This window comes from Nipponia nippon, unplaced genomic scaffold (genome assembly GCF_047370975.1).
Source record: "Nipponia nippon isolate SJK-2023a ecotype South Korea unplaced genomic scaffold, ASM4737097v1 scaffold_11, whole genome shotgun sequence".
Taxonomy (NCBI): domain Eukaryota; kingdom Metazoa; phylum Chordata; class Aves; order Pelecaniformes; family Threskiornithidae; genus Nipponia; species Nipponia nippon.
In genome coordinates, this window is record NW_028262302.1 from 20,685,216 (window position 1) to 20,701,620 (window position 16,405).

Here is a 16,405-nt window from a genome sequence, read left to right on the forward strand (position 1 = left end):
TTTTGCTGTATGGGAGGGGAAGTAGCCTACTTTGCAATATTGAGTGCTCTGAAGTTTCATTTCTCTTACAATAGCTATCTTTTTTTTTTTCTTCTCTTCTTTTTCTTTTAGCCACATGAGACAAAGTTTAGCATTCCAGAGAAACCTTGATAAAACACACACACTGCTTTAGTCTTAAAGGAGCATGTTCTTTCCATCTTTGCTTTTGTCTCTTTATTATTGTTTTCTTGGCATTGGTGTTCAGTGCCAAGACAGTCAATCAGCATCTGTTGTGAATAATACTGCATCATTAATAAAGCCAAAGTAAGGTTGGATAACTCTTTTTTTTAATTCTCATTTTGCCCGTTCAGCGTTAGAACTGTGTACTGTACTCCTCCCTTAATTTTCACTGTACTTTGCATGACTATATGTTCTAAATGGATTAAACTTTTTTCTGTTATTGACATTAATTAAACAAGCATGCAGTTTTTGGATTGGAAAGGCCTTCTGGAAAAGCAATAGACAGTATTTCTAGGTCAATACTTGACTCAAACTCAGTGATAAAATTTGTTGATCTGAAAAATAAAATTTTGACCTGTCAAGGCAAACAAACTTTGCATTTTTAGTGTGCTGAAGTGGCATTGCTTTATTCTCATCTTCTTTATTTCTTTTTTCCCCCCTCAAGAGAAGGTATTTTGTATTACATCTTTTACATGAAGTGGGCCACTCTCTCTCCTTCTACCCTGCTAGTGTTTCTATCTCAGTGCTGTTCTTCCCTCTACTTTATATCGTGTAGTTTTTTTACCCTTGTGTGTTCCCTCCAGACAAAATATTCTGATTCATAAAGTACAACAGAATGTTTTTTGTCAGGCAGATACTTCTGTGTGCAGAGCCTGAAGAGAGGCATGGCTTTTCCCTTTAAATTCTTCTGAAGCGGTCAAGCTGACTCATGTTCTTGGCTGTCGGAGAATAGGTGGCGTGTGTAAAGCAACAAACTTCAGCGAAAAAGTTACATTGGAAGATTTATTGTAATTGCCTTCCATATGGAATATAATCACTATTAAGCATTGTATGCTTTGATGTCATGTCTTACGTTCTTACAGAAAGAACTGAAATATCTATTGGAAGTAAATTTGTCATTAACTGTTAAAATGAACATGCTAAGTGAGGTTGTGTACTGCATGTTTACAGGTTTCATATAAAGTCCATCCCTTAAAGTTAACTGAAGATACTTGAAAATGCAAAGAAATACTTTGTCTTAAAAATGCAAGGTAGAAATCCCAAGGTTTTTATCCCTTACTATGTTTGTGTATTAAAAATGACAGTGGGTGTCTGTAACTGGCATTTTTGTAAATTGGTCTTGCAGCCAGTTGAAGAAGAGATAAAAATCTTCGTGGTATGGTAGCGTTTGAGATAATGTTTTTAGTGTAAGGAAGTATCTTTTTTTTTATTCTAAGCCATATGCTTCAAAAAGACAAGCTTTTGGACACGTCAGTCCGCTTTCAGGTGTGAAACAAAAGCAATAAATTTCACTACCATAGACTAGCTGGTAAGAGTTGCTCTTGTTTAATAAGAAGTGTCGGACAGTTGGAGCAGCATTGTAGGAGAGAGCTACAAAGTACAGCAGGTGATGATGGCGGGGAGGTGCAAGCAAAAGTAATAAGGTGATTCTCGTTCTGAGTGACATAAAAATTGGCAATTAATCTTTGCTGTAGAAATGGATATCTGTGATTTTTTTTTTTTTTCATTTGCTTACACTGGATTTAGGAATTTTTTTTTCCTAAACTCATGTTTTAAAGGTTTTTTGTTACTCATGCAGTCAGTGTTTAACTTGGAAGTTCAATGCTTTTATTTCAGATTTGAAGTACCCAAAAGCTTATCTGCTTATTCCTAATGTGCTAGTTAGCATAATAAAAGTTACACTCTATATCTATGCCAAATTTGTCTTGCCTTTGTGCATTGGATCATTATCACTACTATAGCATCAGTGGTTTAAGACTGTAGGAATAATTAGTCTTTTCATTGATCTAATACTTCTAATTGGAATTTAGACGTCAATTTATTCAATCCTCCAAAGCTGAAGCCTGTTTTTTAAAAGTGTGAACAATATATGCAATTTAGTTTGAAACATAAATACTGTGTTAGATTTTGATCTTCTAATCATTTGGTAGCAAGGCATTTTGCAGTTTGCAAGAATAATTTTAATTACTGTTCGTTCCAGTTGCTATAAGTAAAGGCTCTCAAAACTGTATCTTAAGACTATCAGTAATGGTTTCTGTATTTAACACCGAGAATGGAAAGCATGTAAATTGAACCACAGCTCATATTTAAAGGTGGATTCTTTCAGCTGCCTCACTGCATTAGGGAAAGTACAGAAGTTTCCACTTGGATAATATATATACACACACACACACAGAGATGCTCTAAAAAATACTTGTGAGGTCAGTTGGATTCTAATTCCTTAAAGAAATGAACAGAATTTTGTCTGGAGGTTAGGGGAAGACCTCTTTCTTCTTGCAGTTTTGTTTCGAGGAAAATTCCTGACGGAAGTTAAAGCTGAAATGAATGCACCTTGCTCTGTTCCTTACGTCTGTGTTTTTTTTTTTTTCTTTTACTTTTGTGTTAATGTCAGCTGAAAAAAAATCCCTTGTTTACAAAATGTAATACTAAAGGTATCCCTTCTTAAAGTTTCGTATTTTATACAAATGCTAACTTAAAGAATGCACAGCATCGTTCGTGCTGGTTTGTAAGTCGCATATTAGTGATACAGGCGAAACTGCATGAAGGTGTACGTTCTGGTAATTGCAAGGGCCTGCACGTTGTACTTACGGGCAGTCCAAATACTCTGGAAAAAATTGTTTTGAATATGACCTAGAAATACTGTAAACATAACTGTTCAAACTTGAAAACTGTTGAATTTTTCCCAACAGTTTCATTCAGTTTTTCTCTCTCCATTTCTGACAGGCCTAGATGCCTTTTGTGATTCTTATACTGTCTCCTGCATGACGGGCGTGCACCATCTTCAAGCTTTAACTTCTCTCTTCAGTACTGACTGCTGTGTTTTAGCAAACCCCTTAAGATTCTTGTCAGAGCTACACTTCCCTGTAAACTGGCCATTCCTTCAGTGCTGGTGTCTTTTTTTGGTTTTTCTATTTCTGTACATGTGTAGCTTTGCCAGATATGTATCTAGTCATACAATATGTTATTACAACCATTTGCTGTGTAATACATTAGTTTAAAAAAAAAAAAAACCAATGAACTTTATAAGTAGCTGTTCACTATGGAAAAAAGGTAGTTAAAAGTATCACACAAGGTATTATTGAACTGGCATGATGGTGATCTCTACAGGAGAAAAACAAAACAAACCCCGTAACAGTAAGGCATGTTCTCAAAGTGCTTTAAAATGTATTTAGAGACCTATTACATGGTTAACATCAATATGGAACTCTGGATGTCTTCACTTATAATTATTCTAAAGTAGCATTGCTGTTTAGTCTTTCTGTGAGATTTGGCAATTACGCTTTTCTCTGCTAATCTTGGTGTTCAGTGATTTGTGTATTTGTCTTTCTAACTTCTAATAAACTCACTCCAACTCAGGTGTCTGTCTTTGTCTGCTTAGTAGTACTTTGCTTTCTTCTTTTACAATTCTTCTTTCATAATCACGTAGGATTTCTATGAAGTAGGAAGAAGTCACTTCTAATCTTACTAAACTGTTGGGTTTGGGTTGTTGGTTTTTTTTTTTTTTTTTTTGAGTAAAACGTTTAGAATTGTGGTCAGTTGGAAGTTTCTTTGGATCAGCACAGCAGTGTAAAACATGAATGCAATGTACGAAAAATTCATTTCATCATGTTTTACGTTTTCTTTGGTGAAAGTTAAAATGAAGCACAGGAATTGAACCATACATGTTTCTGATCAGAAATATTTTTGTTTAAGGATTTTAGGATTAAACAAATGTGTTTGCAAGTAATGCAGATGTTTAGAAAAAATAAAACAATTTTTTTCTTAGACTGATGGAATGCTTTTGCTTGGGGCTTGTACTCTTTTAACCACAGTGCGCTCATATGAAGTGGTAACATGGTGATGGTGAATTTTTGGACTGCTGTGGTGGGGTTTTATTAATTATTATGAATCATGGCTTGAGCATGTGTTCACATTTTAGAAATCTTTGTTACAGTTTGGAAGGAACCCTTTTGTTTCGGTAAAGTTATAGCTATATGATATTCTGTGATCAGGTAACTGTACCAAGTATATATTAATAGCAATTTAAAAAAAAAAATAAAGATCATCAGTGAAATGTTTTTGATCCAGGTTTGGGGGAGGGCGACAAACTCTTGCACTTTCACATTTGTTCAATTTTTTTCAGGATGGCACTGGATCTTTAAAACGCAGTGGTTCCTTTAGCAAACTTCGCGCTTCCATTAGACGCAGCAGTGAGAAGCTGGTTAGAAAGCTGAAGGGAGGAAGTTCACGAGACAGTGAACCAAAGAATCCAGGGTAATTATCTGTTCTTAGCTGTGCTGGTGTGCCCTCCTTCTGTGCCCCCACCGTAGTCTAGTGCAGCACCTAGGGCAGTGTTTTCTTCTCTGCTTAGCTAACTGCATATCATAGAGGTTTATATCTTAAAGAAAGATAAAATAGGAAATAATTTCTTAAGCTTGTAATGGAAGTTCTGTAACATCTGAAGAATTACATTTGCTTTTAAGAATTAACTCAATTTCAACAGTGTTTTTTCCCTTTTTACTGCTTTAGCCACTTGAAGAATGGGAAAGCCTCATAGAATTATTGATAAATGTTAGCTACCTGCAAAATTCTCCTTTTCACACAGCAGTGAAGAATAATAAATGCTACTGACTTTTACAGTAAAAGCTTGAATACAGTAAACTCGCAACTAACGTTCTTGATATAGCTTAATGTTTTGATATATTCTTGATACAGCTTTAGATATTGCTGTGGGTATAAAGAGAATTACTGACTTGAGCCCTTCTCAGTTTCTAGTTTTGGAAAACCCAGATTTCAGAGAGCAGAAGAAAATGTTGAAAAACTTGACTGTAGTTGTGCATCTCATTAACATTTTGGCCACAGTGAAGTCAGTGGTAAAAATTCAAATTTTAATGAATCTGACTTCTCCCTTTTTCCTGTTTACCATATGATTATGGATTTGGATTTATGGAAGATTTCTAATAAATGCATAAAAACATGCACCATTTATTGGCTGCTGCAGAGAAGTTGAAATGTTAAAACGTACTACTCTTTTTCATAATAGCACTTGTGGGTGTTCCCCCTCACCCCCAACATAATTGCAGTCAGTTTTGCAGGGTTTTTTCCCCTTGCTGTGGAAAACTGGAACTGATTTCGTTGACAGGAAACTGTGTGACAATGTGAATTTGAACTTAGGCTTTGAAACAGTTAAATTGGAGAACCTGGATTAACTTCTGATGGAGCAACTGGATCTATGAGTAATATAGTAGATGATGATGATGGTAGTAACCTGAGGCAGTGCTCTGGAGGCACGGTCTCGGTGTGGTTTTGTAAGTGCTCCAATGAAGTTTTGCCTTATGCGGCTGTAAAACATTGTGTACAGCTGCAATACGCACAGAGCTCTCTTCCTCGCATACCTGTTTAAAATTCAGCCAGATCTGATTTTTAGAATTGTTAATTAAAATTTCACTCTCATCTGCCAGAGACTTGATGTTGAAGGCACTGAATCAAATTCAACGTCAAAAATCCCTTTGCATTTATTGATACATAATTAAGAACTGCCTCTAAGATGGTAGATTGGGAATAAACTGTGAAAAACGGTGTAATTAGAAGAAGGAAATATGTAAATGTAAAGTGCTTTAGGGAAAACAAGCAAATGCAAGCCAAAATAGAATAAAAAGGATTTCCTTCTTTGTCTTCAGTATTAGCATTTTTATACGTTGGTTTTCTGTTTCCATTCAGTTTTGTCTAGAGTTCATACATCATAGTTCACGTATATTCTTGTATGAATAGATGTATATATTCATAGCTAATTTTGCATTTTCTCCTTATTTTTGTGAGACATGGAAAGGTTTTCAGTTTCTTAAAAGCCAAGAGTTTTATTCCTTGTTCTCTGTAGTAAATAGAGCGAACTTTTTCTGCCGGTAAAGTAACTCCGTGATTATAAGTGTAGAAAACTATGCTTACATATAACTGAAGAAATTTGGCTTTGCAGTGTCCTGTAAGAACTCCTCTACCTTTTTATTGTCTGCACTTCAGTAGTGTTGTTTGACCACGTAGAAGTAATCTACCCACGTTAATTATATCATGGGGTCTGTATCACCAGATAAGATTTCCTCAAATAAAGACGTGAATGTGAAACAAATTTGAAAACAAAGCAATATCTTTCTTGCTTTCTCTTTTTGACAAAATATTCTTGTTTTTTAGATGTCACTGTGCTCCTCAAAGAACAATTTACTCTTAAAACTTGCAATAAGTGTATTGCATTGACAGGCTTTTATGTAGATATGCACGTTGAGTGTGTAAGACTATAAATGTTACAATTTCTGGTTTTTGTAAGATACAGACATTTTTTAAATCCTGATTTATATTTGCATTTGTTATTAAAACTAGCTAAGGTTCCTGGTATTAAACAGCAGATTTGTAGATCATGAAGCATAGCTGTACATACGGGTATTCCAAGAAGTCATTTTGATTTCATTTTCTGAAAAAAATTTATAGCTAGAGGTTTTTTTTTCTGCTTCTGAGCTGAATGAATATTCAGTTTTTATTATGCAAACCTTTGGTTTTAGTGTGTTTGATAGCTGAACATTACAATACTGACGTAGCATACGTAGAAATCGTTTGCTATGAAGTCAGCCACTCTAGGTAGAAGACTTCTGTGCCCCCCCTTCCCGTCCACCGCTGCATTCCCTGCCTGTGTCTCTGTCGAGACTGTATTTTGAAATTGATTTACGCCTGTTGCTTATGCTGTGCTTCTGTAACTAGTCACGGACAGCGCTGGTCTGATTCTGAATGAGAAATACTCAGATAGAAATAGATTAATATCCCAGCGTGAAAGAAAGACTTAGTTTTCATGTTGTTGCTTGGTACAGAAGGTTGAAGAGTACGAAGTGGAAAACTCATCAGGGAAATAGTTTCTTTAAAATCATGCAAAAGCCTTTTGACAAAGAACAAATCTCTTAAGAACTGTTCTTTGAAACGTACCGTAACTGAAGCATGGTATCACTTCTTTCTTTCTGTGTCATATTTCGGAATTCCGTTCTGCAATAACTTAACTTTTCTAGTGTTAGGTTTGATTTTCCTATTTTAAAATTTTGATCATACAGCAGGACAGTTAGGATTTGTAATTTAAAAGGGTGGGAAAAAACAAAGCTTTCATTACTACTAGTAACAAAACAACTGCATTGTTTCTAACATGGAGGGAATTAAAAGTGCATTTGCTAGACTGCAGTTCTTAAGTATGTTGATTTAAAAACAAAAAAAAGCAAACAAAAAATAAAAACACAACCAAAATACCCACAAACAAACTAGTATCTCATGTGCGATTAATTTTTTTTTTTTAATTGGCACTTCAGCAGGAACCTAAAAATACTTGTGTAAATTTTTACCAGTGGATTTTCTGTTTCCCTGGAATGTTTTCCATAAACCTTTATGCTCTTTTTGAGAGTTTTATGTAACGTTTTGTTTGTGTTTTACAGATTAACTTCCTTTGACTTCCATATATAACCTCTGTTGTACATGTTTCCTTGAATAAACGAGAGGTGTATACCATGCATGAGTCCTTGCCTTGTTGTTGCTAACACTCATGTCAAATACTGTAATGGTGCGCATTCTAGCTTTTGAAATGTGCAGATTTAATGCTAGGAGAAACCAGTAAGGTTGTGCTAGGTGGCAGCTGTTGCCTGTGTGTGGTAGTGTGTTGGTTCAGTATTCTGCTAAGCCTTTGCTTTTTGAAAACTCGTGCTTGACTTTGACTGTTAGTAGTCTTGCTTCAGTAGAAAGAAAAACTGGTTAATATCGAACGTGATCTGTATGGATAAACCTTTCCATGTTACTGGAAGGCATTGGGAACTTTGCGTCAGCCGGTTGTCTCTAAAGCTGTAGGTAGCTTTGCAGGATTAGGGCCTGATTGTGTTGTGAATAGTTCCTCAAATATGTATTCGAAGTACTCATTTAGTAGCTTTGAAATCCTTAAAGAGGAGAAAAAAATAGTGAAAAATCAAGGCACAGGTAGTACATTCTGAATAATGTCCAGACACTTCGGGATAAAGGACATCCGACATTCCGGTTGTAGTCACCACCATGACAGGCTAATCTTGAATTTCATTATACACACTTTAAAATATTTTTGTTAAGCTTTGTATGTGTTTGAGAAATGCAGATAAACTGTTCACCCTCATCTCAAACGCCGGTAGATATTACAGTTAATGATACTTTTGGCTGTCGGTGGCTCCTCTGGAGGTGACTGGTTTTTTTTTTTTCCTCATCTGTTGCTTTCAGTGCAGTGCTCTGGGGTGGTTGGTCCACTCCTCAGAGCGTTGTAAAGCCCAAAGCATAACCAAAGTTAATAGCAGCAACTCTCTTATTTCCCTTCACTTTGAAATGTTTAAACTAAAAGATTTTAAAATGCTTTTTGAAATAGGTTCTGGAGACTTACCTACATGAGGCAGAAAATACTAAATTCATGTTTGTTGTAGGTTTTCCAAGATAAATGCCGCCTATGTGACAAACTTATTTATGTTTCACATTTTTTTTTCCTTAAACTGTCTGAATGTTTTGATGCTTTTGTAAGAAGCTGCATAAAATTCAATCTGAGAATTAGCTAATTAAAAATCAGTGCTAAGTCAGTGTATTAATTTGTCCTTTAAAAATTGAGATTTTGAGCTGAAATTAAATCAGTTGCCTGAAACGTTTAAGCTCTGAGGAGCTTGTAATTTTTTTTTTGTTTTATATGTAATTTAGAACCAACTATAATTCTAAGTTATGTAGTTATCTTAAAGGTGTCCCTCAGATCAGCTGTGGGGCATTGTTCAGACTCCCTTCACTGTGCATTGCTGGTTGTTATACGTGTGTTTTTAGAGCTGTTAGTTTTCAGCTATTCTGATGGGTTTATCCTTGCATGTTCACTGTCCTGGTTGCAGCATGAAGCGTGCCAGTTCTCTGAATGTTCTTAACATGGGTGGCAAGGCTACTGAAGATCATTTTCAAGTAAGAAGCCCTACAATACTCTTACAAAAATAGATATCATTAGTAGGGTTTGGGATAAAAAAAGTATGATAAATAATAAAACAACAGACTCCTTGTGATTGATAAGATGTTTAAAGCATATGCTTAAGGCATCGTTCCGTAACACTTTTATGAATTATGCTTAGTTTTAAGCAAGTGCTTAAGTCCGACCAGTAAAGGGCTTTTATGGTATCAAGCAGTTTCTGGCTTTGGACCTTCTAACTGTTACAGTGGATGTGAAACTTCTGGATTCTTATGTTCTTGTAAACACTAATGACGTACCAAGAACTTTTAAAGCCCAGTTACTAAGTATTTTTTACTTCAGCCCCTTTACCACAAAGGGCCCAGTCATCTTAATGGCTGTACCTTTTCAGATTCCCTTTAGCGCGACTTGAGCTGTTTGCGAGGTTGTGCAGGAGCAGTCTCTAAAAGGTCGCCTGAGCTATGGAATGCTTCCGCTAATACAAAACCTGACTTTGCTTACCTGTACATGGTGTCCCCGATTTGCTACCTCCCCTTTCCCGTTTTTACCTAATAGTCACTGTTTCTTATCTTGTCAAATGAGCTAGCGATGTCCTGCGTTCTAAACACTGTTGTGCGTTTTACTAACACAGTAACTGCAACTAATTTGGGGAAGATAAAATTGCTGCTGTACTAACAGAACTGTACGTGAGGATCTTCGTCACTATTTGTCCTAGAGTAGCAAGAAAGCCCAAACTGTATGGCTCTCACTTTACTGTTGAGTGGCATAAAGGTGTCTTAACTATATGAGCTCTAATGAACGTACCGCAGAGTCTTCTGTGGTGTGAAATGTATGCAAAACTTTGCTTAGGGTGAACTTCAGCCAAAAAAAAACCCAGGGTAAAGCATAATTCCTTGCAGCAACAGTGCCAAGGTTTCAAAACGTCCTGCCCTAGGTGCCCCTAAACTGGATCCTTGGTGTATAATTGATCTGACTTCCAGAAGAGTAGTTTCTTGTTGGTGCGTACACTGCGATATTAAAATTAGCTCTCACTTCTTCTGAACTTTGCTGGTTCACCCACTATAGACGCTCCTGGCAATTCCCATAGGTGGGCTCTTGCACGTCTGGCAAGACGTGGGTCAGGATGCAAAGGGTGTGGGTAGGCATCAATAGATCTTTTCAGTTTTGCTAGTTGAAAGCTGGGGAAAAAGATGTTTATTAGAATACGGATGAGTGTCCCCCTACCCAACATGAACAAGGCCAGTTCTCTGCAGTTCCTTATAGGTGTTTGTTCCTGTTTGTTAAAACTAGTGATTTTGTTTATTTGCTTGCACTGTCTGGACATCTGCTTAATTTGTTTGTTTGTTTGTTTTTTCCCCCCCTTCACACAGGAACGAAATAATTGTCTGACAGACTCGAGAGCTCTGAGTGTCAGTCATACTGATCTGGCGCATTGAGATTCTTGGACAGAAGCTAGCTAATATTCCTTGGTGAATAAAGAAGCACTGAGACCTTCAAAGCTTTGGTTCCTCATCATTCTGTATAGGAACACCCAGTTTGTAGATTTTGTTGTTTTTTTCCCAATGGACTGCTGTTTTTACTTTTCTAGATAGGAACGATTTTAAACACAGCATTAGTGGGTATTTTCTTCTAAAGGAAAACTATATAGATATATATTGCTCATTGCACTGCTCCCATTCATGCTACTTACATCGGTTTCTTTAATAGATCTGAGTATCACAGCAGCCAAAAAATATATAAAAATACAAACATATTTAAAGCATACCAAAATGCAAAAATGTTTGAAAATGCAGGCAAAATTAAATGTGTAGCAGTAAATATATACAGTGCTGGAATGAGAAAAGGATAAATTTAATGTGCGTTACTGTATAAATTCAAATTGAGCATACTGTATTGGTGGGGCTTTCCTTCGCACCACGGATTATTGTAATGTTACAAATCTTAGCTGGCAAAACAGCACTTAGGCACGGCTTACTTAACCACTAGATTGAGCTATTAAATTTTACAGAAGAGTTGGTTGGGGTTATGTTACATATAGGTAGCATCAATAGCAATACCTGTGACCGTAACTTTGATACTTGTTGATATAAGTCTTAGGGCACAATAATGGATGGAGATAGGATGGTTCATGTTGATCAGGAGAAATGGAAAATGTTTTGACCTTTGCCTTGTATGGCTGACGAATACTGAAGTCATGGACTGCAACCGTCCCAGGGCAGCTGCTGTTGCTCTTAGGGAAACATCAAGTCTCAGGTTGACTTTCTTGCTTGTCCACTGGAATTCGCAATCCCGTTCTCCGCTGAAAGCGCTCCAACATTTCCTTATGTTGATCCCAAATCCTGCCTTTCTCCGTCATAGCCGATGACAGCAGGAGCAGGCGACTGCACGCTAGGCTGTGGAGTAGCTGCTGTGCAAAGGACCACTCAAATCTGCAGGGCCCCAGTGGAAGCACGAGACGGCCGTAAGTGGCAAGCAACTCGTTTGACCACGCATCCACGTTAAATCTACTTACGGTTAATATATATGCTGTCTGTATACAGGACTGCTGCTGGAACTAAGTATCTGTGTTTTAAGTATTTTATAGACACTAGTATTTCCTTATGCTTTTCTGTAAAGCTTGTAATTTTGTTCATCTTTTGTAAAAAATTCTTATTCATGTGAAGTTGGATGAGAAAGTAAAAAGAACCAACCAGTGCGTGTACAAATGTATTTGTGGTCATAGTTGCGAGTTGGAAAATGCTGAACGAAGTGAACTTTGGGAAAAGCTGGAATATTCGTTCAAGGTTAGCGCCAACTGAAGGAGGTAAATAAAACACAGGGACATGAGCAAGTTTTCGTATTTGAACAGGCTGTGAAGAGCTATTGGAATTAGTACTTCGTAGAAGTATTTGACTGGCTTTGCATCTGGTTTTAAGTTGTGTTACAGTACCTGATGCAAAAAGTGTAATGCACTTGACTATGTTTACCAGGAGGTACCTTATTAGCATCTCTTTAAAGAAAGCTGCGTATGGTGTACCTGCTGTAAGGGCAGTGTAGAACCGGTGGGATACGATGCTGCTAATATGTAGAAGTTTTAGCACAGAGTAGTGCAATTCATTAATGAACTCGAGCAAGAACAAGTTGTTGCTCAGTTATCTTAACAATATATACTCATATAACGTAGACTCTTGAGTTTTAATCTTTTTATTAAGAGCTTTTTATATAAAAATATACATAATATATATACTTTTTTCCCCCTAAAGTTAAACATGTTATATGCACCCACGGGCGGACTGGGTTCTCTGCCAAGCTGAGCTAGCTTTGCCCAAAGAACTGCACCCCGGTTCCCAGGCGGGGCGGGTGCCGGCGTCCAGGCGCCAGGAGAAGCAGCGAGCGGCCGCGATGGCGGCCTCCCTCCCTCCGGCAGGACCCGGCAGCAGCTCGCTGCGAGCGAACGCCCCGGCAGGCGACCGCTTTCTCACCGGCGCCCTGCTGCTGCCCGAGGAGGGGCTCCGGGGGCCCGGCACCGGGCGCTTCTCTGGAGCTCGGTGTTTCGCTTACAGACGGTTGTGAAAATCTGACTTCCAAAAAAAACCCGCAAGAGTATTTAGACACAGAACTGCTTTTGGTAATAACAGATTACTTAAATTGAAGAATGTGTTTTCATCTTTCAACTTTGAAGGAAAATTCTTTTTGCAGCCTCTCTCTCTCAAAAAAAAAAAAAAAAAAAAAAAAAAAAGAACTTGTGTAAATAGCAATAGAATATTTAACCAGGCCAAATTACAACGTACATGACATTTTAAAACGCAAGCCCGTGGTATGTTGATGGTGATAGCGAGGGAACTTTCTCGTTTAGGATTGTACTGTTGGTGGCGTTACTAGTACTGTGCTTTTAAATGTTTTAAACCTTTGTATGGCATTTTAAAGTGTGTTGGAAGATGACATTGTTGAGCTACTGCTTATTAAACAATTCTTACATGTACAAGGTTAATTCTTTTTTCAGAGAAGAAACAAATTTCAAGACTCCTCTAATCCATTAAATCTGTGATAGCCAGGTCCTTACAGCTGTGAGCCAAGGAGCTGTCTGCAGCTTGAGAAGAACTTGGAAAGCACAAAACCCGTTTTAAGGCCAACCTTCCTTGTGTTTGCATCCTGAATTCCATACTGTCACATGGTTTGTGTACGTTTAAGTTTCAGGTGGGCTTCTCAGGGGGCTTTTACGTAAGATTTTGTTTCTCAGTTTCCTCTGTTTCAGTTGTAGCTGACAGCCTGCATAAAGTATCAAACCAAAATACCCAGTTGTGTAATTCCTGGATATCTTCAGTACTGAACTAAAGCAACAGCTCTGATGAAACAGAACTAGGAAAGACCTTCAAAATTGCCAGATGTCGTTAGGAAAACTGCAATCTTGGTAGTGCTGTTTTGGCTTTAATCTAGCATGTTTGTCCTTGCCCAGAACTGTAAGGGTGAACTTCATGAAGACTCCAGGTTAGGGCAGCTCCTCTAGGTTCTCCTGCAAAGAGTTGCTCTGGGCGTACAGGCAGCGAGGGCCGCGGGGAGGAGAAATGGTGCAGGGAGGTGTTGCCGATCGAGAGGTGCCTGGTGCCCTTCTGTCGGCCTGGGTGTGCGCTGGTCTTCAGGAATATTGGCAAGGTTTGTTCTTGAGTTTAGATCTTACTAAATATTATTGTGAACTGTAACTGTTTTCGTGATTTGCTCCTTTTAGAGGAATACTGGAGCTATTGCTGTGATGTTTGTGCGTGCGGTGCTGCAGTGACAGAACACGGCACTTAAGCAATGGAAAAACAACTGGATGTGTTATCTAGAGTTTGTACCTTTTCTTAAAACAAACAACACTGCCCAAGCCCTCCTGAATGGTAGTAAATGGTAGTAAATGAACATGGTTTTAAGCTTGAGAAGTACCCATGCTTAAATTGTACCATTTGAATCCAGTAGTTTTGAAAATGGTGTGGTTCTGCTGTAAATGTATAGTGAAAGGGGTGCGCAGTGCCTCATTGGAAGTGTTTGCAATACTCGCTGAGTTCAAGTTGCTTTAGTTTTTGTTATGGAGACCGTGTGTTTTGTCTGAAAGCTGCTAAGAGAATTGCATTTTTGGTAATACTAGCCTGTGCTGAGAGAATAAATGTTCAAATATGTGATGCTGTGAAGTTTACAGTTTCATTGTGGCAACTTTACGTTGTCACAGACTTACAGAAGTATTGATATAAACATTGGCTTTTTTTTTTTTAAATAGAATTGAATGAAATCTTGAATGAAATCTACATTTGATTATCCCCCCCCAACCATTCACAATAGTCTCAGTACACTGAATAGTTAAAGTCAATAGTAAAAAAAAAAAAAGCCCATCCGATAATCGAAGTCAAAAGACCTGAGTTGTTGGGAAAATGCTTGTGCTCATAGTGAAGCTGCAAAACCGTTCCTTTGTTACAGCTGCTTTTAAATAAGAAATATTTAGAGAGCCATAGTTGGAAGTTCACTTAACGTTCCAGCTGCATCGGAAAGCTCGAAGCTGCTCGAACGGTCGTGCTGGCGCACAGTTGAGAGAGGGACTGAAAGCCGTGTACAGCGTGCAACAGGCACAGTGACGTAGCTTTTAAACCAGGTCAATCCTTAGGCTCCCTGTATTTCTACTCAAGTCACAATTCAAGCACGGGAAGCTACTGTGTCGTGAGTTTTAAACGCTGTAGAAGCATTATACAGTAGTGGCGGTTGGGTGCAGTATAATTGTGTCAGATGAGTTCTGTGCTATCGGGAGTGGTATTTTCTGTTTTCTAGTTCCTGGCTTAAAAACCAAACCCCAACAACAGCAAAACCAGAAAACCATGTGTAACGTCAATGTATCCTTCTTGAGGAGAACTCCCCCCCTGCCCTGCCCCATGTGTGGATTTCACGTTTGGGGTTTTTTTTAAAAAAACAAGCTTATTTTCCAAGATTGGCTTTAAGATGCTGCATTTTGATCTCCATGTGTTGTTACCGCTCGTCACAGCTATGGATTAAATCCCATGCAGAGTTCACCTGTTTGTCTTACCCCATAAAACTTTGCGGAAAATAAAACTTCCACAAATGTTATTTGTAACAAATAGTAGTAATTCACTGTGATTTCATCAAGCAACTCGTAACGAGACCGTTTAGTGCGTTTTACTACATCTGTTTTGTTAATCGGTCGGTGGCGTAAATTCTTTATCTTTACCGAGCACAACTGAATTCGGCTCTGCTTTTCCAGAGCAATGTTACCAGAACTCTCTAGGATCTTTCTGCTGAAAAAGGCGTCTTTTAAATATATCAGAGTTGTAGATTAATTTGGAACTGTTTAAAAGTTTCTCAAGTGTCATTTAATGTTTCTTTTCAAAGTGGAGAAAAATATTTAAATGTAGTCTTACAGAATAAAGATGGATATACTTAATACATTCTAGAATGTAAATCTTTGTAAAAATTACTTCATTTTTTTTTCTTGTATAGAAACTAATCTCAGTTGTGAAATCCAAAGATGAATAAAGCTGTACAAAGGGAAGGTTCTTAAATTGCATTTATTAAAACTGAAGCATGTTTCAACACTTTGGACACAAGGCTTCAAAGAGGGCAGATGCTTTGCTCAGCCTTCATGAGGGCTGGCACCCCCGGAGCTGTACTGATGCAGAGGCACGGCATCCTCCACTCCTGACTGCAGATGGAGGCGACTGAAGGGAAGGGGTGGAAACCGCAGAGGAACCCTCAGCTGCTGCGAGCGCTCGGCTGCTGACTGTAGGCTTGGGGGTCAGCTCCATTCCAGGGGTTCCGGGTTTGCAAACGCACTGTAACATCTGCCGACTCAGATTTAAGCCTCCGGCTGGAGAGTTAAATAAGAACCAACGCGGGCAATGACAGGCAGACTTGCTCAGGTAAGATGTTACTTAAATTTTTTGGTAAAAGTGTTTTGGTTTGTGGTGTTTTTTTTTTTTTTTTTTTTTGTTTGGGTTTTTGTTTTTGTTTTTGTTTTTTTTTAAAAAGAGCTATCAAAGTATTGCGAAACTGAGCCTTAGGATGTGTATCAGACTGTTCTGAACATGGTTTGCAGTGAGGCAGGCTCCTGGGCTGCGATGAGGCTCTCTTGTAAATGAGCGTTGACTGACTCCCATGAATCGGCTACATCTGTCTGTGGCTTTTTTTTTTTTTTTTTCCTTAAATCAAATCCCTACAGTTGGATGAGCAGTATCTTGGCTAAAGTTCCTGGCCTATTTATCTGGGCCAGATAGAAAT

General features: G+C 38.0%; 1 protein-coding gene across 8 annotated transcripts in view; it reads left to right on the forward strand.

The window, feature by feature from the left end:
* The window catches only part of KLC1 (kinesin light chain 1), a 68,287-nt gene extending 55,397 nt beyond the window's left edge, over nt 1-12,890 (forward strand). For 5 of the 8 annotated variants that reach the window (XM_087747833.1, XM_087747835.1, XM_087747836.1 and 2 more), the window contains exons 14-16: nt 4,343-4,473; nt 9,102-9,168; nt 10,540-12,890. In XM_087747833.1, coding sequence (XP_087603959.1) covers nt 4,343-4,473; nt 9,102-9,168; nt 10,540-10,605 — 264 coding nt within the window. In that variant the 3' untranslated portion in view covers nt 10,606-12,890. Of the gene's footprint in view, nt 1-2,943; nt 3,576-4,342; nt 4,474-9,101; nt 9,169-10,539 lie in introns of those variants that run through there. The other 3 variants (XM_087747838.1, XM_087747840.1, XM_087747837.1) reach the window with 2 other exon arrangements.
* The last annotated feature ends 3,515 nt before the right edge of the window (nt 12,891-16,405 follow it).